General features: G+C 39.6%; 1 protein-coding gene across 1 annotated transcript in view; it reads left to right on the forward strand.

Moving 5' to 3' along the window:
* Window positions 1–24,995, forward strand: part of SMARCA1 (SNF2 related chromatin remodeling ATPase 1) — a 54,823-nt gene that overhangs the window by 25,344 nt on the left and 4,484 nt on the right. The window contains exons 11-22 of the mRNA XM_080991240.1: window positions 490–716; window positions 1,538–1,659; window positions 2,178–2,330; window positions 4,735–4,867; window positions 7,558–7,706; window positions 7,923–8,042; window positions 9,275–9,385; window positions 9,529–9,642; window positions 14,071–14,193; window positions 16,447–16,579; window positions 18,006–18,124; window positions 18,522–18,734. Coding sequence (XP_080847366.1) covers window positions 490–716; window positions 1,538–1,659; window positions 2,178–2,330; window positions 4,735–4,867; window positions 7,558–7,706; window positions 7,923–8,042; window positions 9,275–9,385; window positions 9,529–9,642; window positions 14,071–14,193; window positions 16,447–16,579; window positions 18,006–18,124; window positions 18,522–18,734 — 1,717 coding nt within the window. The remainder of the gene's footprint in view (window positions 1–489; window positions 717–1,537; window positions 1,660–2,177; window positions 2,331–4,734; window positions 4,868–7,557; window positions 7,707–7,922; window positions 8,043–9,274; window positions 9,386–9,528; window positions 9,643–14,070; window positions 14,194–16,446; window positions 16,580–18,005; window positions 18,125–18,521; window positions 18,735–24,995) is intronic.

A 24,995-nucleotide genomic window follows, 5' to 3' on the forward strand; every position in this document is an offset into this window, starting at 1 on the left:
TGATGAAGGAGGCAGCATATATTTTGGCTACCACTTTAGTATCCAGATTCAGTAGCTTTGGGCAGGATGTTGTGTTTGAGCTAAGCTGGACATGGGTATTTGTGTTTCACTATGGTGGTGTAGCAGGGCTTCCTGCCCATGCTTGGCCCATGGTAGCACTTCAGGATTAACTCAACTGGGGGCTTCAGAATGTGCAGAAACTTGTCCCATTGTTTTCCTATCTTTCTCCTAGTCTGTGCTTGGAGTGGCCTCCCTGTCCCCAACCACTGTCAAATCTGATGGGTGTGCAGCTAGTGCTAATGAATCTTTGTTAGAATCATATTTTGCAGAAAAATAAAATAATATTAGAGACGCAAACCACATTTAAATAAATGCCAGTTGCCACTGTGTAAATGTGTAAAGCATTGGGATTTAGATGCCTTCATATTTGTATGCTTTTGTACGTCCAAGGACAAAGAGTTGTTTTTAAATTGTCCAATAACCTTTTAGGTATACCAAGATCCTAATGAAAGATATTGATATCTTAAATTCGGCTGGAAAAATGGATAAGATGCGGCTGTTGAACATTCTGATGCAGCTGCGGAAGTGCTGTAATCACCCATACCTCTTTGATGGTGCCGAGCCTGGCCCACCCTATACCACTGATACTCATCTTGTGACCAACAGTGGCAAAATGGTTGCTCTGGATAAATTACTATCAAAACTCAAAGAGCAGGGTAAGAAGGGCTTGTTATGAGTCACTGTTCATTTAGAAATGTATTTAGTCATTGTGGCATGACCAAGAAAACAGAACCCTGGGTGAAACTATGAGGGAAAGAAATTTTAAGGTTCTCTGGTGGATCCCACTGAATGAAAAGGGGCAAATGGGATGCATTTCTGGATGCAGCCTAGATGGGGAAAAACCTGGGGTCAACTGGGGAAGAGTGCAGATTTAGTTCCCACTGCAGGTGGGTCTATGAATTTATCCATTTTAATTCATCCATCTATTCATATGGCAAAGAATACAGTGCCTAAAAATGGGGACCTTAAAGTAATGTATTGGGAACAAACCCTGCCATTCCTCTTGTAGAAGACCTGGCCTTCAGCAGGGCAGCCCAAGGTGATGTGCAATATGTCTGTGTTCTGCAGAGGCACATATTGCACCTACCCAGGGTTCCACATCTTAGCCAAATAGATGTGTACAAAGTGGTATTTTAAATGGACGAAAAGTAGTGGGTTGCAATTATCAGGATCCAAAATTGAGAAGGCCAGTTGTTACTGCTGTAGACCTTTGGGGTGGAATTCCTGAGACTAGGGAGATGCCAGTGAAGCAGAAGACATCAGATTGGAATGGGGAAAGCCAGTTTTTAGTATGGGGAAGGGACTTAGGAACTGAGAGAAAGTTATAGAGGGGAAGGAGCAGTACCAGAAGCTGTAGAAGAAAGGATAGAGTAAAATGGAGAGACAGTGTATGGGACAGAGAACACACTTTTATTTAATATAAGTGTAAGTTCAGCAGTGTGATGAATTGTATTCTTATAACTTATTTGTCTCTCAGGTTCCAGAGTTCTCATTTTTAGCCAAATGACCCGTCTGCTGGATATACTGGAAGATTATTGTATGTGGCGGGGCTATGAGTATTGTCGATTAGATGGGCAAACACCGCATGAAGAGAGAGAGGTGAGAAGGATTTATGTAGCTCATTGGATTTTCATTCCATTCTATCCTGGAGGCATGTTGGAGCCTTGACAGTAGCTGTCCAGTTGCTCTTATACGGTGGCTAGTCATTTCTCTGTTGGCATTTTAGCTTCCCTGAGTGCTATCTTGCTAAATAAGGATTTCTTTTATGGCATGCCTTATAAACAGGGATTGATCTAGGGTTATTAAATGGTCCTTTGAGTTTCTTTCATATCACTCAGTCTTCTAATTTGTGTTTAAACAGTCAAGTGAAAGGTGCATTTACACAGTACCTGTGAGGAATAAGCATTTAGAAGGTTATCTGTGATTCATTGGTTCAGGGGGCCTTGTGGTACTAGTGAAGTTGAAGGAAATTATTTTGATTCACGGTGATCTTACTTTGTCCATATTTAGCCCAACATCTTTTGCAGGGAAAATAAGCAACTTTTGCAATTTTAATACCCCATAAACAGGTTATTTTCATGAAATCCCCACAATTTTAAATTGTTTTCCCTTTATAGGAAGCAATAGACACCTTTAATGCTCCCAACAGCAGAAAGTTTATTTTTATGCTGAGTACAAGAGCTGGAGGCCTGGGGATTAATTTAGCAACAGCTGATGTTGTTATCCTCTACGACTCTGACTGGAACCCACAAGTCGATCTACAAGCAATGGTGAGTACTCTTGGTATGTCTCATGCAAAGCTAGAGTTCCTACTGTAGTGACAACAGGATAGTTAGAACTGATAGGCTGTGCCTGTGGAGCTGAGAGGCAGGCTTAGAGCAATCTTTCAGAGAGCCAAGAGCCTAGGAAGCTGGCTTTGGCTTGCTTCATGTGTAATAACAAACAGGTGTGGGTGAATATAAGAGGAAGGGGGAGCACCTGGGCCTCTCTTTCATAATACCAAATCATGGTTGGTGTTAAAATCATAAAATCATAGTTGGAAGGGAACCTGAGGATCATCTAGTCCAACCCCCTGCAATGCAGGAATATGCAGCTGTCCCTTAGGAGATCGAACCTGCGACCTTGGTGTCATCAGCACCACACTATAGGTATGAATAGGACCTGCAGCTGTGAGGCCATAACAACTGCAGGGATCTAGGGAAGAAATGTCCAATTTGTTCCCTGTTAAGAGGGGGAGTAGCTGTCTATTCAGTTGTGGTAGATTTGGCAGTGGGCTGGGGAATTTATCCCAAGGAGCTATTCAAGAGTTAAAGGATGAAGTGGAGTCTTAGTATGAGTGGACTGGAAGGCACTGGGTTAGGGAGGGATGTGGAAGTGGTGACTTTGAATATGCCTGTAAACAGGATCAAGGACTCCCCATCACTTTTGTGGCAATTAACCACTCCAACCAAATAATTTCCAATGTCTTGTGTTAGATTTGGGGAGATCTTTTCCTACTGGTGGATCACCTGTAGGATTGATTCACCAGAAAGGAATCCTGATAGGCTTCTTCTAGTCAGGTTGAATCTCCCAACATACCCTAGACTGTCCAGTTTCTAACTCCTACAGACAAGGACCCTCCCTTCAGTCCATCTCTAGAGAAAAATAAATGGGCACTTTACTTTCACTTTTGCAAAGGCCAGAGGACACCAAATCTTTACAGAGCCTTGTGAACTCTCCTTAGAATACAAAGGTAGTTAGATAACTATGTAGTCTAGAACACAGGGACAATTTTAGTGAGAAATTCAGTAGAAATCCCTTTGAAGTCAGCTGTCAGTGTATGGAAAGGGGAAAGGAAGAAAAAGTAGGGGAAGGGAAACACATTTAAAATCAAATCAAAATCAGTCTAGCTTAGCTTGCTGCATTTTACCTGCTGGAGTAGAGTCTTGGTTTTCAGAGCTTGTGCAAAATTCCTTGTAGGAAAGAGATTCTGAGAGTGTAAGAGCATCTTTGGTCACCTGCTTGGATGTTTCCAAGGTGACTAAAAACTGGGTGATTCTTCACATATTTATGGGAGTGAGATTGGTAAAAGCTGACCCTTTACTGGAAGCAGATTTTAGTTTTGCCCAGTGGTAAGGGAGGCCTTGAAGAGACTGAGTCCATGTCCTTAATGATTCTAGACTTCAGTTACAAACAAATTAATTAGACTAGTTGACTAGTGTGAAAAAAGGGATTAGCTGTCTATTCACCAGGTTTATTCAGGAGTTTAAGGGTGAAGGGGTCAAATGTCACATGCATAAAGTGATGCTACTAGTCTGCATCTCAATATAGGGGGTCTGTCAAATGCTAATAGAAAGAACATAGATACACGTAGAAGTGCCAGTGCAGTGCAGCACATTGTCACACTGATGCATTTGGGCATAGCCACATTGCGCAGACCCGAAAGAGAACAGTTAACAGAATATTTCTGAATGTGCATAATGCAGCAGTTGTTAGGCCTTTGTTGACTAGGAAATCAATTTTTTTTTTTTAAAAAATGGATATCTATATTCACTTTTCTGCTTTTTTTAAGCATTCAGGCTGTTGTATTTCCTCTAAAATCATAACAAAATAACAAATAAATAATTAAATATTAAAACAGAAGCATATAGAAGCCAATCATTTGGGAGAGCTAAAACACTATTAACAATCTGAGATAGTAGTGGGGAACATGTTGGCCATCAGATGTTGTTGGACTCCCAGCACCCATCAGCTTCTGCCAGGATATGGGACTATGGGTGTTGCAGCCCAGTAAATATCTTTTGGAAGGCTACCTGTTTCCCATGCTTCAGCTAAGCTGAAGACCTGCTGAAAAAGCAAAAGTTTAAAGGTGGTATCTCATGCTGTTAAAGAAAAAAATAAGTAGATTTTGCAAATGGCTTGCCCCAGTTCAAGTCTTGGTGCAGCTGCTGCCGTTAAAATGAATTGAGAAAAAGAGAAAACAGAATAACAAGCTGCTTATGTTAATACATGCCAGCTTTGAAGGACTTCTAAAAATAGGGTAAACAATTAAAATAAACAACAATGAAAAATATTTTCATTTGTGCTAACCTTAATAATTACAGGGCAGTGTGTGGTTTTTTTTTCTTCTGTCAGAATTTCAATTACAGATGTGCCAGGATGCTTTTATTTAAATTTGCTATTTTTGTGATTTAGGATCGAGCACATCGTATTGGTCAAAAGAAGCGAGTTCGAGTATTCCGACTTATCACAGACAACACTGTTGAAGAGAGAATTGTAGAGAGAGCTGAGATAAAACTGAGGCTAGACTCAATAGTTATACAGCAAGGTACTGCATAATATTTAACTGTTAGTGGCTAAATAGTCGCTCACCTGGGGCTCCGGGTGGGCGGCATTTGCCGCATGGCATGGCCGCGGCTGGTCCGGGGAGCCTGTCACCTTCCTACGTGGCCGGGGGAGGGGATGGTCACCTGGTGCCACCCCCCTCCGGCTGCAATGGACCTCCAGGTAGGGGTGGTCAGTGCCTGCAAGGCCCATCAAGGGGAAGAGCATGGGGGCTGAGCCCAACCTGCCCCTGGCATATTTATGGGAGCGGCCAGGTGCAGGCCACCCTCTTTGTAGATTGACACAAGATTTTCCCACCCACTCAGACTGTTAAGGGATTGTCCATTGGGGAAAACGGGCAAGTTGACATATGGAGCTTGCTATGAGTTATGCGGTTGCCATATTCGGGGATAGGGAGGAATTTTCTCCTATAAACGAATTGGCCAGCTTGCAGGTTTTTGCCTACCTCATAGCATCCATCACAACTTTGGTGGATAAAGCATTGGGTGAGTTCTTTGTTTCAAGGGAACCCAGTTAGAGGGGTCCAAGAGGAGTGACTGTCTGGGAGTCCACAGGGAGACAAATGGGCCAATTCAACTCTCCCAGTGGCGGCCTGTGCAGTGTCATGGCACCCAATCCGTGTTGGGGGCGACTTAGCAGCACAAGGTCGACCCCACTGAGTTCCTATCAGGTAGCAGGCAGACTGCCTGTTGCTGGATACATGCCCATTGCCATAGCCAAACCTACTCCTTTCCTGTAATCAATAAAGTTGTGGCATAATTCAACTCAATACCAGTCTCCTGTGTCCATTCTGGAGGCCCTCCCTGCACCGGCCGCGGTCTTCATGTGCCTGAGGCGGCAAATGTTTGTCATGAAAAGGAATAGATAGTTAGATAGATATTCTAGTAGAGTGTTTTGCAATGCACCTAGGAAACCCAGCTTTTAAATTTTTTTGCTGGGCAAGCCGCTATCTGATCATCTCTGTTTCGTGTCATAAAAAAGAGTCACAGTGCCAGTTGTCATCCCACACACAATTATTTTGGAGAAATGAGTGAGTTGTTATACGAACAAAAAGCAATTATTTAAGATAAAATCAGGCTCTTTCGTAGCAAGGATATTTCAGCATAGATAATTATTGGCCACTCTTTACTCATTCACGCAGAAGACCCTCAAAACCAACAGGCCTTTTATGGTTAGGATATGTAAAGTGTTACTCTAAACATTGACTTAATGTTAGCAAAGATTAATTTTGTAAAGCAGATTAGAATTTAGCTTTCAGATGGTGAAAGCTCTATTGAAGTAGTTGAAACTTTGTGACTATGAAACATTATGTAGGTCAGGCATCCCATTTGTTATCAAGTTTTTTTAAAAAAGAAATAAAATATATAAATGCTGGGTGGGCAACATAAAACTCATAAGCCATACATAAGCTCAAGGGATTTTTCTGCAGTCTGCAACATCTTTGTTAGAATGTCAGCTTTTGGATGCTCTAGGCACTTAAGGATTCCAGGGGGATGTTCTAAAAATACTGTGTGAAATAATTGGGATTGGAAACAAAAAATGGTTGTAAAAGAAGACTATTTTCTTTGCTCAACATCTCTTCTGATTTTGAAGTCGTAAAGATTTTCAAAGCCTGTCTCATATTTTTCACATATGAACCAGAATATTGCAAAATAAATGCTTTTGTCCACAAATGTTAGTTGAATGGCCACTGTGGTCATAAAAATATCTAAGTTATGTTAATGTAATACAGCTGAAACACACTGAATGTTCAGCATCGTTCTATCTTAAATTTCTGATGTGCCCCTCAATGCCAAACAAGTAGACTATGCCTTCCAAATATGTTATGTTCCTTAGCAGTGACAACAAGGCAGAGGTGGCAAACCTTCGACCCATGGACCAGTCTTGGCTTGCCACAGAGTCATGAAGCCATCTTCCCCAGACTGCACCACTCTCATCAGCTGATGTCCCTGGGGACATCAGATAGTGGGTGGGAGGAAAGGATTTAATCCTGCATTGGCTGTATGCCTATTCCTATCATCTGATGAACAAGGATTAAAGTACATTGCAAAAGCCCTGTTTGAAGCAGCTTGTGCTTCAAAAGTCAGTGGATGGGCAGTGACAGCAGTGAGGTGGGCGAGCACCTACCCTGCTACTGCTGCCCATTCACTTGCTTAAAGAAGAAGCGCCTCAAACAGGACACTTCTGTTTCAATAGGCTGAAATGGGAGTGTAGGGGCTGTCTTAAAGCCTTTGTAAATCTCCCCACGTTTCCCTTTTAAACCTCAGATTGGCCAGGCTTGTAGGAGGAATGTTCCAAAGCCGCAGAAGAGATTTTGTCAGGTGGGCATCCTCACCCTCTGGTCAAATTTGGCCTCTTAGGCTGATCCTGATAAGTTTCTGATCCATGGAGCCAAAAAGTTCGCCATCTCTGAAGTAAGAAAAAATGCTCAAGAGTTAGTTTGATGAAATTATAAAATTGCATTAGTTTAATGTGATGCTTACTTTAGCTCATTACCTACACTTATAGAAATTATTTTTAAAACTTATGCATTTTTGGGTTGTAAATCATGTATTAGGATTCATTCTTACCCCTCTGCCTTACTACAGGTTCAAACTGGAGTCCCTTTATAACTCTGGTATGAAAAAACTGAGAAGTTTTGCATTAAAACTGTGACTTTGTTTCCTGTGTCAGGGAGACTTATTGATCAGCAGTCTAATAAACTGGCAAAAGATGAAATGCTACAGATGATCCGACATGGAGCAACACATGTATTTGCTTCCAAGGACAGTGAACTGACTGATGAAGATATTACCACTATTTTAGAAAGAGGTGAAAAAAAGGTGAGAGGATTTGGATGGTGCTGTATGTTACCATTACTTTCATTGTTGCTCATCTTCTGTCTCTATAAAAATCATCTGCTTTGAATTAAGAAAAAAGAATCAAGTCTGTCTGAGTTAGCTTTTCAAGTATCTTATCAAATCAGTTTTTATGTTTTATTGATGAAAAATGGCTTTTCTAAAGATTAACTTCATTTTATTTTTCATGGCCTGCTTTAGACAGCTGAAATGAATGAGCGTTTGCAAAAAATGGGTGAGAGCTCTCTCCGAAACTTCACTATGGACACAGAAATGAGTTTGTACAATTTTGAAGGTGAAGATTATAGAGGAAAACAAAAGGTACCTTTCTGCTGTACTGATAAGTATAAATGTGTTTGCATTGTACTGTTAAGTGAATAAAGTTCCACTTCAAAGAGGTTAACAACAAACACTCCTAATATTCAGAGCAGGTTATGTAGGGAAGATGTAGGATTTCAATGTACTCCCCCCTCCCCTTTGGTTCACTTTACCTATAGCACTTTGTAGGGGTATTAACCAGGCTTAGAGTATATCTATCAAAAAGAAAGAGTCCTGAGAACACATCTTTCTGGAATCTGAACATTCAGAGAAAACAAATGAAGCTTGCTGTAACAAGACATAATTGTATGTTTCACATTAGTTTCACATTAGAAAACTAACTCTGTTCCCTTACCTGTTTTTGAGGGAGTCCATAATAATGTAAAATGTAAATGTAAAATGTATTCAGCATGGACACTGTAGAACTGTTGCATATGCAGAGGAAAAAATACTGTAAGACAGAAGTTAAAAGGATATGTAGGCAGATTGAGAGGCCTCTGTTTAGAAAGATACTAGAATGGGATTCTGTCCATAATGTGAGGGAATAATAACTGTGAAGAAAAGAAATGAATGAAAGCAATCTATCACTGTACGAAATGGGACAATAAAGCTATAAGAGCAGAAATTTATTTCATGGAAGATGTCTAGCATTCTTTTAAGAGCCTACAAATAAATGCAGACCTTGGATTGGAAGATTCTGTTAAAGCAAAGAACTGCTAGTTTTCTTAAGTGAAGTGAAAGAAACTTGCTGAAAAGTGAACTCTGTTCTAGAGTTCTGTTATAGTTCATGCAACAGGGCAACATAAGGCCTACCCGCTTCATTTAATGAGGCAAGGATTATGAGCCTGGTTTCAAGTTAATGTGTTTGGAATGTTTTGTTGGTTTCTCTGCTTACAAGAGGAATATGAAAACATACAAAACTAATTTCTTCTGCTTATTCAAAAACAATCAGGTTTCAAAGAGGAGTTGGAAATTAAAAAACAAAACCTAAAAGAAATGCTATTCTAAAGTAACCCCTCTTGAACTAAGTGATTTGCTATTTTATCCATTCATAGCAATGCAGGCAGTTTAATATCTATTGAAACATGCACTAGTCTTCATTCCAGTCTTCTGCATTCTAGTCTTGTCTTAAAACAAGTACCTCTGTCAACAATACCAATTGAGCAATTAAATATGTACTACTTAGAATTATCTTTTGGTATTTTTTAAAAGTTTTGATCTTATTTGTTTTCTAGCTGAGCATGATGGAATGGATAGAGCCTCCAAAACGAGAACGCAAAGCCAACTATGCTGTGGATGCCTATTTCAGAGAAGCTCTTCGAGTTAGTGAACCAAAAATCCCAAAGGTGAGAGGACAGTTTGGTAGTTCATACTAGTTACACCCACCTCCCAACCTCAGCCTTTAATAACCTTTTTTATATAAAAACATGTTGCAACATGTCCAAAGACAAACATGTAGCATTAATGGTATATATGTTTAATTTCAAAGGCTCCACGACCTCCGAAACAGCCAAATATTCAAGATTTCCAGTTCTTTCCCCCACGGTTGTTTGAACTCCTTGAAAAAGAGATTCTTTATTATCGCAAGACCATAGGCTACAAGGTAAGGATCTGTTTTCCTTCCCTTCCCTAATATGAGGCAGGAATGTGGATTTCCATGTATCCACATTTTGAAAATGATTAGATGACCTGCTCTTATGTAAATGGGGGACATTATAAATTACGTTGTTTGCTCAAGGGTGAAGTGGAGTGAGAGCAAACACAATCAAAAGTGATTTTAACAAGGAAAAGGAGGAGCAGTCTCCTCTCTGTGTAAGCTTCTGATCCCAGTTGTGGCTTCCTGCAGCTGCTTGACTTTAAAATTAAACAAAAACATTGGGGGAAGACATTAGAATCATAGAAAGCTTGATCCTAACCCACAAAGGAATAGGGACAGCAGACATTCTGGTGCCTTGAACACGCCTCAGCAAGAGTGCTGCCATTAAAGCTGTGTGAATATTTTGTGGTGACAGTGATGTCCCCCAGCTACCACCACTACACCCTTCTAGGATTACTGCTGTTGAGCTCCGAGTGCTCCACATTAGTGGTTCTACTGTCTGCCACCTTTGGTCCTGCTTGACAGCTCTGCCCCTACAACTTCTATGCATTGTTTCCAAATAAGCCTTCCAAATTCGTCCCTTTAAATATTTGCATTTTTGGCACATTGTCAAAAGAAATTCAACCATAGATTACAGTGGTACCTTGGGTTACAGACGCTTCGGGTTACAGATGCTTCGGGTTACAAACTCCGCTAACCAGGAAGTGGTTGCTCCAGGTTAAGACCTTTGCCCCAGGATAAGAATGGAAATTGCGTGCCAGCAGTGCAGTGGCATTGAGAGGCCCCATTAGCGAAAGCGCGCCTCAGGTTAAGAACCATTTCAGGTTAAGAATGGACCTCTGGAACGAATTAAGTTCTTAACCTGAGGTACCACTGCAGATAGATTGTATGAATAGTAATATTGTGCTTGGAAAAGAACAATATGTTGGTTTGGTCTTTCATCTTCAAAGGATAAAATCAGAGCTATTTAATTCTATGTTTCTAAACTTTGCTTCCGTGACTGACATGCTTAAATGGAAATATTCAGTAGCTAATTTATATAGTCACAGGCAAAATTACTTCCATGCTTTCTAAAAATGGTTTTACAATGGTAACAATTTGCCTCGTAACATGCTCTATATAAAGCCAAGATTATATATGTGCTGAAATCAGTGAAATATTTTGTAAACCAATGTCAGGGATAAGATAAGCTCCAGTTTCTTGTCCTGAAATAACTGGCATGAAGATATCTCTCAGGCTTCTTAGATATGATGGATAGGAAATGTGTTACTTTTCAATAGCAGCTATGTGAAGTTAAGTATCATTTTAAAATGAATGTCAGAAGTGTAGTAGAAATGGGCACATTTTCCTCACTACAATAGATATAATTTCAAAAGCTTGCTGTGAATAAAAGAAGAAAACAGAACAAAATCAGCAATATTTCCTTCTGAAGAATATATTAGCTACATTTACCTATGTATAAGATCTATGTCCTAAGACTTGAATTCCATTTCACAATCCCAAAAATAACATTCTTTTCCATAGTGTACCTGGGATCTTAGTGACACAAATAAAACTATTTGTCCCATCCAGTTGGGGGAGAGGTCATGTGCTCTGGACAATTTCTGATTCCTCATATTGTTCTGGTGACCATATGGTGTTCAAAAGACAGAACACATGTGGGCAGAGTAGTGGGCTAGCTCAGCCCAGAACATCAGTCCCACCCCGGGTCCAAACAGCGTCACCTGCCTCCAGGAAGAGGCGTCAGAGTGGTGGTGTGCGGGTGTGGAAGTGTCTTCCTTATGGGTCTGACAGGCTATGGATGGAGAGTTACCAAGGTTTTGTTTTTTTAATACAGTTCTTACTGAGTTTTAATGTATTACAAAAATTACAGTCATTGGATATCTACAAATAAATAAAACTACCAAAAAAGCCCCACCCACTTCATTTACAGAGATAAACAGGACCAAGACCCCACACTGCAATTCAAGGTGCAATATGAAATATGACAGTACAGTTAATATAAGCTTAATAAGCTGTCAAAAACAGTATGTGCCAAGTCAAAATACTCAAATATCTTTAATACGGTCAATGACCAGCAAGCATTTATAAAATAAAATATGACAATATAAGTACAGTATGTGAATATTTAATGTTGAATGTGTTCCGTTGCCCTTCAGTTATTTTTTTTAAGAAAATACAGTTTCTGACTAGCAAATATGGGAAAATTAAAGATTGAATTTCTCCACATAGACTTCAGGATATCCACACCAATATTTTGCTGGGGCCATCTTGCTATGCTTCTGTGCATTTTTGTATCCAAGGAAGGGAAACTGAATAGCCTCAAATTGATCTCTTTTCTGTTGCCCTCTCATCCCCTCTAGTTTATGAGAGAGACAATAATTTACTTGTTCTTTAAGATCCTATTTGACCTGTCAAACAGTTCCAGTAGTGTGTAATATGGGCCAAGTGTTTGGGTGTCAAATATCAGCTGTGTATTAATTTCAAAGATATCTCTCTCACAGAGGCAGAGATTGATTTATAGGTTGGCTTTTCCCACAGCCCTTACCAGGAGAGTTACCAAGTTGGTCATCCACTATAAGACATTTATCATCCACAGTCTTATTGTGGAGGAAGGTCCCAACCTCTCATGTATTACTCAGACTTGGGTGGGCAAGCCAAGATATCTTGATCTAACCCTGTGTTGCTTTCCTGGGTTCTTTATGCAGCATCAAGACAAATGGATCATTATGCCTCTTCCTTAAGAATCAACCTAAACCAGGAAACTGATTATGTATGGGGGCTGGCTTTGAGGATCTGTGCCTAGTGTCACTTCAAAGAACAAAGCAGGGATTTTGCTGGTGTACTATCCATCCCACTGCCCAACAGTCTCCATAGCCAAGATGGCCTACCCCAGATAGATCAGATACCGGGAGACTTCCAGCATCACACTGGATCTGCCTTAAAAGCACCTGCCTGGAACTTCATGGTCACCATCACAATCATGAGCTTGTCTCAGTACATCACAGCTCAAATGCATGTGGCAAGATAGGTCCTTGATATGCTTTCTGCTATAGTGTGTAGGGAGTGTTTTAGTGTTTCCGTTGCCATGCATGAGTTATTTCCTGGCAATGCCTGGCTTGACAGTGGCAGTTCTTTCTCCCCCACCCCCTGCCCATGCCAGGCCATTCCCGCAAGGTGGGGGGACTTACTGAGATGATTTGCTCATAGAGACTTAAGGAATCCAAAAGATTACTGAATGCTCTGGAATATTTTCCAGTTGACATGGCTGGTGCTCTTGTCAAGGCTCTTTTTCAGTTTAGAATGGTGAGGAGGACACAATCAATCCTATAGGGCCCTTTTTTGGTGACAAGGAACCTGTACTACTCCCCCTGCCCCTGTTTTCAGGAGAGTTACAGGCAAGGAAGCAGAACAGGTGACAGTGGGGTGCGAGTGCCAGAAATCTCACAGAGAATACCACTGAGCACATGATTGCTTCCATCACTGCCACATGGTAGGCACAAAGTAGGCTTATTTTTCCACCTTTTTCTTATTTTTCACATGCTCAGCTAGCTGCCCAGGAGAGCTTTTCCAAGTGGTTAATGAACTGTTGAGATATGCCCCAAAGGTTATGGGCAATGGAGCATCAGAGTGTTGCTCTGACAAATTTTCTAAGCACTCCAATGGTAAAGTTGTTCACTTTCACTCTGAACTTGATACCACTGTTGATACAGTTTCAGCTGAGGTGTCCAGAGCACTGACAGGTCCAGTTGCATGAGATCAATTTCAGTGATAGTGATTGTAAATGATGCCAGGTGTGGAAAAGGTTGGTGCTTGCCAAAAAGGCCTTGGGGTTCTAATAATCACTGTAGTTGGGGGAAAGTTAGAAATATTAAAAGAAATAAAGAGCACTAAAAACACATTTAAACATTCTTTTGATATCAGATAATTGCAACTTGTGTTCATTCCATTTTACCCTAACTGTACGAATTAATGTCTGCTTCACTGTTTAATCGCTGGAGTAACACACATACATTTCCTCCTCCCCTTCTCTTTCTTGTTTGTGGTATCTGGGAACACTGAAAGGCTTAAAGAAAACCCTCTTGAGGTGCAGTGGTTGCTTGCTAGTTGCAGTTATCATTACATTTCCATGGACAAGAGCCTGCAAGCTATAAAAGGACAAATATAGATGGATGAGTTATGATATGCTACATTCACCTTGCCTGAAGAACTTTCTGAGGACTGTAAACACAAGTAAAAGATGTTTCTCCACCAGCGGCCACATGCTAGCGAAATATTTCCTTCTCTAACAAATACTCAGTAGATGAGAAGCGCATCAATCCCACCCGACTAGTGTTTCTCAAAAAGGCAGTAAAGGGAGATGGATAGGACTATATACAGAACCTTTAATAGCATTGCTCTTTTACTATACATTCATTCCACCACTGATTTTAGGTCCCCAGAAACCCTGACCTCCCAAATGCAGCTCAGGTACAGAAAGAGGAACAGCGGAAGATTGATGAGTCAGCTCCTCTTACTTCAGAAGAGACTGAAGAGAAAGAAAGACTTCTTACCCAGGTAAATGGCTTTTAAATTTCTTTTCTTTAACAAAAGAAGAACTTATAAACAAAGAAGAACATTTATAAGCTTGTGTGCTTACTGTGTGACAAGCTAGATTGTGATGATAAAAGGTTGATAACAGCCATGTACAGTAAACGCAGGCAGTGATAACTAGTTTTCCTATGGAAAACTGCAGATACCACCATCTGATCTTACAAATTATCTCATAGTTACATTAATTTGAAGGGATTTAGTTACAGTACCTCTGTTTTGGATTGTGAGTGTGTGTGTAGAAACTGAGAAAGTTGGTTAGGCTCTTCTATTTTCAAAATGGCAGCTGCTAAGCTGTCGCTGGTGTGTCAGGTGATTTCTCTCCACAAAAAGGTGCAGGTGGATGAGAGTTCAGAGAAGAGAGCAGCTGAACTCAACAATAGTCAAGTTGAATCTCAAGTCCTTTGACAGTTCCTTTGGAAAGATCACATTGTTTCTCTCAGAGTGAATGGTTTTCTTCTTGCAATGATTACATTATTAATCTTCCTTCGAATAGCATAGTTGTGTACACTGCAGTGGATAGGTTCTGGCACTCTCAAATGAAGCATTCTTTAGCTGTCCACTTCAGCTTTCAAAACTTAGATTTACTTTATGCATTTAACTTGTCTTGTTGACACTTACATAATTATTTTTGGGTTACTCTGAAGATCATTTTTAGCTCACTTGACTTTTTAAATATTATAAGGAAGGAAGTGCAGGGTTTGCTCACATTCTCTGATACTTTTCTGCATGTAAGTAGTCACATTCTTGAGTGGTGTTCTTAAATGGTTATTTTAGTAATTGTCCTTTGAAAATTTAAATTGCCTTGTGTTGATTGAAGTGAATCTCTTGAAAGTACAATATCAGCTATATCACTCTTAGTTTCTGTGTAGGCAGTTTAAAAATCTTTAATGCTAGCATTGCTCTCTAGCTATACCAAAGTACCTGGAATTTTTCTTATTTCTCTGTAATACCTTTGATCAAGCCAAAGCCATATGACTCTATCTACTCCTTCGCTGGTTGAAAGCATTCTTCCTCTTTTTGTCACGTATTAAGGACAGAATATAAATAGAAGAGCTGCTTTTATAGGCTTCTGTTAATATTTGAAATACAAATATGCATTTCACTTCTTATTCACCCAAAAGCAATTAGAATTAAACCAGCAAAACCAAATGTAGATATGGTGCCTCTCATTGCCATTGGTTTTCTTTTCAGACATTCCTTGTTAAACTGTGGTGGATACAAACGTTCCCTTCCTCTGATGAAAGTAGATTTTATTTGATGGAAGAACTGCTTTTGTTGACCTATGAAGTTTTTTTTCCACCAGGGGAAGACTTTCTGTTGGAGCAATGGAAGCTTTGGATCCAATCTGTTGTATAGAACAGTTTGCTCTCCTGTATGCACAATGTCAGAAATAATTTACAGTTGGTTTGTTACAACCATGTGAATTGAGTGTCATGTCTGCAGTTAGTTCGACATTCATTATCTATGGAATCTAGGAGTAAAAATGATAAAGATGAAATTTGGAAGCTTTTTTTACTAGAAACTCCATGAAGTTCTTTTTTAAAAGTTGCCATTATTCTTGTAACTTATAAATCAACTTCTAGTGGGTTAAGAACCTGAGGGATTTTAAAATTCTGACTTAATATACAATGTTAGCTTTGGGGTATTTTGTTTTGTTTTGCATCTGCTACAAGAAGTTCTTGCAATTGTATTGATAGAGGAGGTGTAGGGAAATGGGTGTTTTGGCTCCATTTTCTTTCTATCCAGGTGTTCATTTCATTCACCATTTGCTTTGTAAGTATTCAAAACAGAATGTTATTGCATTTAGTTCCAGGATGCCCAGGAGATTGCCAGTGACATCTGGACAAGTGCCCTCATACTCTTGCAATTTTATTTGTTACTTGTGCTTGCTCAAGTGTGATATAAGTGAAAATCCATTAAGATTTGAATTGAACTTTGTTTCTTTGAAGAAATGCCATTTACAAGCGTGAATAAAAAGCTTCTCTCCCTGATGCATGGGGAGCTGTGTGCAAAAATAACTCGTTCAACTTTTTATGACTGAGTAATAAACCTTGGATAATAGATGTTTATGGATATCCTGCAAGATCATTAACCCCTGTAATTATTATGTGACATTGTACCGAAGCATTAACGAGCAAATCCAACTGTATCCTTCTAAGATGCAAGATCTAGCAAAACATTTCCTCCTTCACCTAATGGCAACTTCTTGCTTAACAGGGTTTTACAAACTGGAACAAAAGAGACTTCAACCAGTTTATTAAAGCTAATGAAAAATATGGACGAGATGATATAGATAATATTGCCCGTGAAGTGGAAGGAAAGTCACCTGAAGAAGTTATTGAATATTCAGGTTTGTCAAATATATCTTGGATAATTAAAAAAATATTTCCAAAATGGTTATATTTGTTGGGTTACTTTTGTAGTTCTACAAGGGTTGGCAATTTTGAAGAATGTGTAGTGTAGAAAGAATGCATGGTCCCGCATGGAGAGATTTAAAATCTGCAGAGGGATTATGCTGAGAATGCTACTCTGTAACCCTTTAGCCATTACTATTCTGCACTGTTTTTTAGATCGTGACATGCTTCATTTGCCACCGCTGTGGATGGCAAAGCAGGGGCGGAGCGGCTAGATTTATTCTTCCCTTCTCTTGACAGCAATATAATGCTGATAATGATTTTGTTGAGTGATAGGAATTTGGAAGAACCCAAAATGCAGTTCTAATGTATGCAGACATAATTCTGTTTTGCAGCCTCAGCCGTACCTTTTCAAGGGTGAGGTGTGTTTTTAAATAGTTTCAGCCATTTATTGGAAAACACTAGAAATTGCTCCTGCCTCCCTACAAACACGCACATAACACCACATGCTGACTGCTTGTTGTTCACTGAGGTACAGCACTGGAAAAAAAGAAAAGAAGCAAACTGCTCCAAGGTCACCCAGCGAGTCTCATGGCTGAGTAAGGATTTGAACCTGGATCTGTACATCTTTGGCTGCTTCGGACTGGATGACCCTTTGGGTCCTTTCCAGCTCTACAATTCTATGATTTTATGACATGATAGACATCCTGTGCCAGAGTTTAGAGTATATTTGCATGCTCATGTTTAATGAAAAGTTGTAATCGGAGGCTTTGATTGAGAGTAGAGAAGTTTAAGTGGGGGGGGGGATTACTAAGCAGTTTGCTTCTGTCTGTTTTCTGCTCAATTCCACCCCCCCACCCCCCGCCTAGCAATTTCCTGGGAAACAACTCAGCTGTATACAGTGAGCGGGAAAAGTATTTGATCCCCTGCTAAATTTTCCCGTTTGGCCTCTGATGAAGAAATGACCAGTCCATAATTTTAATGGTAGGTTTATTGTAGCTGTGAGAGACAGAATAACAACAGGAAAGCCCCCAGAAACCCAGAAGACAAAAGTCAGAGATTGATGTGTATGTAACATTGGTTGTTTTCAGCGGGCCTTTTCTGGAGCAAGCACCTGGAGATTCAGATTACTTCATATATTTCCACAAAATCACATCAGAGATGCATTTGCTTTCTGTTGCAAATTTCTTAAGGGACTTAGAGCCTTTGTGGAAAAAAGACTTTCTGTATGAAGTCCAACTCACTACATTGTAAGATTTAAAAAAAATATATTCTAAATATATATATGATAATATACCTTGTTTAAACTGTGTTAGGCAATATTGGGAAAGAGTAAAAGCTTTAATTATATAAAAGTAGTTATTAATGTTATTTTATTACAAAGCATTTAAGGTGGTTTTTTTGAATGCTTGAAATTTTCAGCTGTTTTTTGGGAACGTTGCAATGAACTCCAGGACATTGAGAGGATCATGGCTCAGATTGAACGAGGGGAGGCCAGAATACAGAGGCGAATTAGCATCAAAAAAGCCCTGGATGTCAAAGTAATTTTTCCACAAATTAATATTTCCTCTGATTAATTTTTTCCCTAAGAAACCAGCATATGGTTATGTTCCCCACTGATAAAGTATTCTCAGTCCCCTTCTAATTTTTCAGTACAAAGCTTACACTAATTCAGTGGTGAGCAAAGTTATTCTTTTCTATGATAAGTAGTTTAACTTTATTAAGCCATATGGATTGAAATTCCCAGTATAAACACATTAGGATTGTTACACCAGCTGTAACAATTTTAGTCTTACAACTGGCTAAATAAAGTCTTGATTAGGGGCTGATTTAATGGCTGCTGACTTTAGTATAATCCCACTGCAGCTAAAATAGCATAAATGGCCATTGAATAATATTCATATGCACATTCCTAGTAAAAATCTTTTTTCCCTTTAGATTGCTAGATACAAAGCACCTTTTCATCAGCTGCGTATACAGTATGGAACAAACAAAGGCAAAAACTACACAGAAGAAGAAGATAGATTCTTGATATGCATGTTGCATAAAATGGGATTTGATAAAGAAAATGTGTATGAAGAACTAAGACAGTGTGTACGCAATGCACCCCAATTTAGATTTGACTGGTTTATCAAATCTAGGACAGCAATGGTAAGTAAATAGTGTTGATTTACATGAGCTTAGTTTTTGCATGGTTTTTTTTTATTATTTCAAAGGGTTTTAGGTCTTCCTGTGTTTCATTATGTTACACTGATTTATGTTTTGAATTTGTTAACTTTTATCAAAAAGCAATATAGAGATATTGAATCAATCATTATGTCATGGGGAACCTGAGCCCTTCCAGATGTTGATGGACTCCAACTCCAATCAGTTCCCCAGCATGACCTAATGATCATGACTGATGGGAGGTGTGGTCCAACAAAATCTAGAGCATACCAAGCTCTCCATCCCTGGTCTGTATGTATATTATACCACTCTACAAGAACAACAGAATGAGTATGTATGAGAGCGAGTGCATTTAAAACTCTAGTCTTAGAGTTCTTGCATGTCCCTAGCCCTGTCCAGTCAAGATGCTGGCAAGTACCGCGGCACCCAAAGTCTTATGGGGTGTGTGTGGCTACGCAAATGGACAAGTAGGTGCACTACAGATTCAGCAGCAGTGGTAGTGTGAAGACAGCCAATATAAAACCAAGCCCACATGAACAGGAAGTACCACTTGGCTGCTTTCTCTTCTGGCGCTACCATATCTGGAGAAGCTGCCATCTGGAAGTTTGTCCTGATCCTGATATTAGTCACAGATGCAGTGTCTGGTTTAAAGACCGATTTTGGTACAATTGTACATTCACTCATTAACAGTAAGTAAACAAAATTACTCTCATTTTCCAGTATCAGCTGATGCATAGAATAATTCTTCCCAGAAAAACTGACAAACCATAAAATAGGAAGATAGACCTTGAAGCCAATAGTTTTTCTTCTATGTTTATAGCAAAACATGAAGTTGTTGTGGGATGGTAGGAGGGTATGCTCTAAAAAGCTAGTTAATAGACGTGCTCATTTAATATTGGTGTCTGATGCAGTTCTGTGGTTTGCTATTATAATTTGAGTACTTCCCAGAAGCATGCAGTGCTGCACAACTAACATCTGTTATATGTGGTTGATCCTGTAATGTTTTTGTTTTTTGAAGGAAGACTGTATGGTAGAGTTGTTTCAAGGATGACATATTTTTCACAGTGGCAGTTTAGCAACGGTTCTCTTGATAATTAATTAAAGCCTTGAGGGAAAGATATACCACTTCATTAAGAGCAGAATTTCTGTTTTTGAACCCAAGAGTCATTTCATTTAGCCTAAGCTGAGTTTTTTTGTCCACTTCTGTTATTACATGGACAATTTCTCTTCTGTTCAGGAATAACTTTTAAATTATTATTATTACGAAAATAAATCTGTACTGCCCTCCCCCAAGGATCTCAAGATGGTTTACAATATAAAATTACAAAAATACAGAACATAGTAACAAACACCCCCCCCCCCCCCCAGTTTAAAAGGCCACTGTTTGTTTAATTAGCCAAAGATCTGGGAGAAGAGGAATGTTTTTGCCTGGTGCTTTAAAGTTGGAGAAGCAGTGTGAAAATAATGGTTTCAATGCTGTTAAATTGGCTAAAGTCTTCCAAGAAGGGTTACTTTGACTATGCTTCCCAAAAGGATCAAATATGTCCAAAGGGTTAGTAGTGCCTGAACACCTATGATTGGCAGGCAGTATACCTTTTACCATGTACTGTGGACAAGTAGTTCCTATGCATGGCGTTTTACATACCACTTCAGCTGGAGTTATCAGTCCTGGCTGTCACTATTCTTCCACTTGAAATTCCAAGCCTGATCATGATGGGATGCAATTCTCATGGTCACAGCACAAATCTTGTAGAATGGAAAACAACAACAACAACATGCAGTAAAGGGCAACCAGAATGGTTAAGAGGCTGGAACATGTTCCCTATAAGGAAAGATCACAACATTTGCAACTTTTGGGTTTTGCAGGAAGATAAGTAAGAGGTTAGGGAAGAGTTATACAAAATTATGCAGAATGTGGATAAAGAATTTTTTTCTCCCCCTCATTGGGATCATTGATGAAACTGATTGGCTGGAGATTCAGGACAGGCAGATGGAATCACATGCTGCATAGTTAAAGCATGGATTTTGCTGCCACATGATGTGAAGCTGACCACTAGCTTAAATGGCTTTACAAGGGCAGTAAATAAATTAATGGAAGCTGTGATCACCAGTGGGTACTAGTCACAATGACTATATGCTGTGTGCAGAAGCTTATGCCCCTGAATAACAATTTCTGGGGAACAGCAGCAGGAGACGACTGTTAGTTTGCTTGTGGGCATCCAATTAGCTGCTGGGAATACTGGATGCTGGACTTGCATGACCATTTGCCTGATGCAAAAGGACTTAGTTTAAAAAATTCTTTATTTTTAACCTGATTTACAGACTGCATTTCAGGGCATGGTTGTTCAGTCATGTGTCTGATAATGTTGGGTTTGTAATCTTTTCAAAATGTTGTCTATCTCTTACTTGTCTTGTCAGAAATGTCGGGCTTAATGTTCATACCTTGTTTATCCAACCAAAATATGTATTTGTTTGCTTATTACATTTATATCCCACTTTTCCTCCAGTGTGCTCAAGACAGCATATATTTCCTACTTTTTATTTCCACAGCCACCCTGTCAGATAGGCTAGGATGATTTTATATGTGATTGGCCCAAGGCCATCTAGTAATATTCATGGCAGAGTAGGGAATGGAACTAGAGTCCACCCCCCGTCCCAGTCTGTCACACCTCAGTAGCCCATGATATCATATCACAGCGGAGAGGTTATTCCTAGAATTTTCGTTTTGTAAAGGATTGCTAGGTAGAAAATTTATAATCTTTTAACAATTATTTCAAAATGCTTATACTTAAAAACCAAGACTTCGATGCATTTTACTTAGAAATTCATCATTACTTTCTGATGGCCACTAGATGTCTCCCTAGTTCTGCCTAAATACATTGATTTTTTTCCATGTTTCCCCTCTATGTATTTATTTGAAAATTTCTCTTCAGAAAACTTCTCTTCAGAAACCAATATAAATTCTTTTTTGTTTCTTATTTTCATGCAAGCATATGGCTTACACAGTATGAGCTCATAAATTGCTTGATGGTTTCTATAAAATTCTAGTTTTTCTGCACCAGACTTTGTACTTCACATTTAGGTGTTCTGCTGTCGTAACTGCCCTTCTTTGTGACTCTGAGAGGGGAATGGTAAGCGCACCGCTGAATCGCAGATCTGTTCTCTTTAAGGCGTGCATATGACTGTTCTCTGTATACTTCCTTTCCCATTGGTGCAGAATCATTGGGCTGTGATTTCTCCTTTGAAGTTTTGGTGTTCTTTTGTCTTTCTGCTTCATTGGTGGTTTAGATTAGAGAGAGACAATGTGGTAGAACTGCAACTCCCATTAGCTCCAGCCAGCATGGCCAGTGGTCAGGGATGATGGGATTTGTAGTTCAACAACATCAGAAGGGAACCAGGTTGGCTACCCTGGCTTTTGTCCATGGCAGTGGAGAACAGCACTTCCTCCATTGAGGTTTACTTGATACTTTCTGCATTTGCTGGAAGTTCCAATTTTTAATAAGTTAAATGATAATGTTTTTTTTAGCCTTGTGCCTGTTATGATGCCTCCTCTTCTTACTCCATTGACTATCCAGGGTGCTGAGTGCCAGCACAATGGAGTTTATTTTCTGGTAGGGGGATTCTAGTGTAAAAAGGGATAGCTGTAATTGCTTCATTAGTAAGATGTGGGTAGGAGAAGTACAACATTGTTTAAAGCCTAGGATACAAGGAAATATTGTGTGGTGAGAACAAGAGGTCTGTAACATTCACTGACTGTATGCTTTGGGGGTCAATAAGATATGGATGGGGGGGGGAACACCATAGACAGAAATGCAAAAAATTGCTACTAGAGCTTCAGCAAAGCCAGACATTCTTAGTTGCTGAGCAGGAGGGATATGATTTCCATAGGTTTAATTCACACAAGGAGGACCAAAAGAAGTAGTGCTGTATTTACTTTTTAACAGTTAGGAAATGTGAAAATTCCTGAATTCAGAGTGCTTTCAGAAACGGAGACTGCGGTTGGCACTGGAATGAAATATCTGTCCTTAAGCCCTGCACTTCAGCACATGTGGGAGTTGGTGTCCTATTCAGTGCTCCTCATAAATTCCTTTCCGGAGGCAGAGTGTTAGGCTTTCTGGAAGCACCAGCAGATATTATTGATGATTTTGTTACTTGTATTGCTGTGGTGGTATCAGTGACATTGGTAATCTTCAGTAAATCATGAATTCTTCCTGGCCATACATAATGTATCCATTGTCACAAACACTGTATATGTTGGTATACCAGTAAGGAAGAGAAAGGGCACCTGGAAACCATGACATTTTAAAGAAATTGTGGTGTCTGTGTTTACTCTCACATTCCAGCCTACACGGAATAAAATGATTTCATGCATGTCTCTGATGCATGTTCAGAATGCTTCTTCCATCATGCATGCACCCCCCCCCCAAATCTAGTGCATGTTTCAGTCACACAGTCAGCTTAAAATTTAAGTATTCTAGAAAGTCTTATCAGCTCCCTGCTTTTGACAACTTTGAATGTAACAATTCTGACAATATGCTGTTAAGCACATGGGAAGATAGAACAGCTGTAAGCCATTTATATTTCAGTTACAGAATTGGGGAGACCAAATTTCTTCTTCCTCTGGTTTTCCTGAGGAAGAACAAAGGTGCTCCTGTTTGTCCTTCCCATGTCGTCTTATGTCAAAATCAAACCCGCAGGTACAGATTTGTGGGAGGCAAAAAGAAACACCTGTAAGTGATTTTTGTATCAATACTCTTGGTGTTCAGCGGGAGAAAAATCTAAAGGCAGTAAGTGCAGATAAGTTGCCTAGTCTCTCCCCCCCCCCATCCCTTTGTTGTTTTGAGGTGGTTGTGTTTTTTGGTCAATCTTGCTCTTTCACTTCTGATCCTTATGTAAGTCAATAGCAAATGATTACTATTCGTAATCCCCGTACCTTCACAGCTGTCCTGTGAGAAAAGCTAAGCCAAGATTCAGCAGCTTTTGCTAAAGTCTTTCCCACTGATAGGAGTTTCATAACCCTTTCTCTGCTGACCACTTTTCTGCTCTACATCACCACCCCTGTTGCTTTTCCTACATATATGACACACACCCTCGGTGCAAATTAGTGTTGTGGATTTATTGAGAGAGAAAAGAAAGATTCTGGGCTCTGAACTGCAGACATCACTTCAATTGAAGAACATTTGTAGTCCAGAGAAATCATAGAATCAGAAAAAAAAGTCTTGTCATAAAGTGAAACCCTCAGATGATGCAGGAAGCATACTGCTAACTACATCCCCGTACAAACATATTGGATGGTTTCTTATCTTAATCCTACTCAGAGTAGACTCATTGAAGTTAATGAGCATGACTCATTTCATTTGGTATGCTCTGAGTAGGGTTTAGTTTACTACAACCCTTTATAACTATATCTTAAACATAAGGTTTGTAATGTTAACTTCATGTGACATTCACAATATAAGCAATGTGTTTTCATTTCTCTTGTATCCCAAATTTTAGTTGTATTTTAAAGAATACAGTCTTTTAATTTTATTTTATTTTATGGGATGTTGGTTTCACTGGGAAAAGTGCCCATGCCTCTAATTGATCCTGTTCTTCCTCTCACCGCCCCTTGACAGTTGGGATTGTTCTACGTGTGTGAAATATTCAACTGAAAATGAGTTTCTGGCTTAGAACAGTGGGTAATTTTTGAGGCAATGTGAAGTGCTTGATATTCCAGAAAGTTTTATATTGTTACAGAGCAACTCCTAATAGCAGGTCTTTCCTCCTAAGAAAAGACGTAAGAAGCCAGTGAATCCTATAGCTTGTACATGCAGGACCCAGTTTCTGGTTTGCTTCAGTGCAAAGAAGATGCGGACGTGCAGCTTTTAAACTCAGAAGATGCCAAAAATAACTGAGAACAGCCTCTCTGTCCTCTGCCTGAAATAGAGGCTTTTAAGAAAACTCCTTTGTATGAGACAGCTGCATAGATACGGCGTGACTTTTATACCCGCAGCACTGGGGTCAGAGACTGAGCTGAAAATGACTGACTTCAAGGGATCATTAGGTTACCTGCTTTTCCCTTTTTTCCTACAAATGACATTTCTTATAGAGGTTGTAGAGAAAAGCAGTTGAAAACTTTTCTGTGGGTTACAATGAGGAAAGTTAGAGCATGTGTTTTGCATGCCATAGGTCTTGGGGTCAATCCTTGGCAGTCACTTTTTAAAAGGATCATGTAGCAGGCAGTGGAAAAGACCTCTGCTACAGAGA

Source organism: Podarcis pityusensis, assembly GCF_964106645.2.
Source record: "Podarcis pityusensis genome assembly, chromosome: Z".
Classification (NCBI taxonomy): Eukaryota; Metazoa; Chordata; class Lepidosauria; order Squamata; family Lacertidae; genus Podarcis; species Podarcis pityusensis.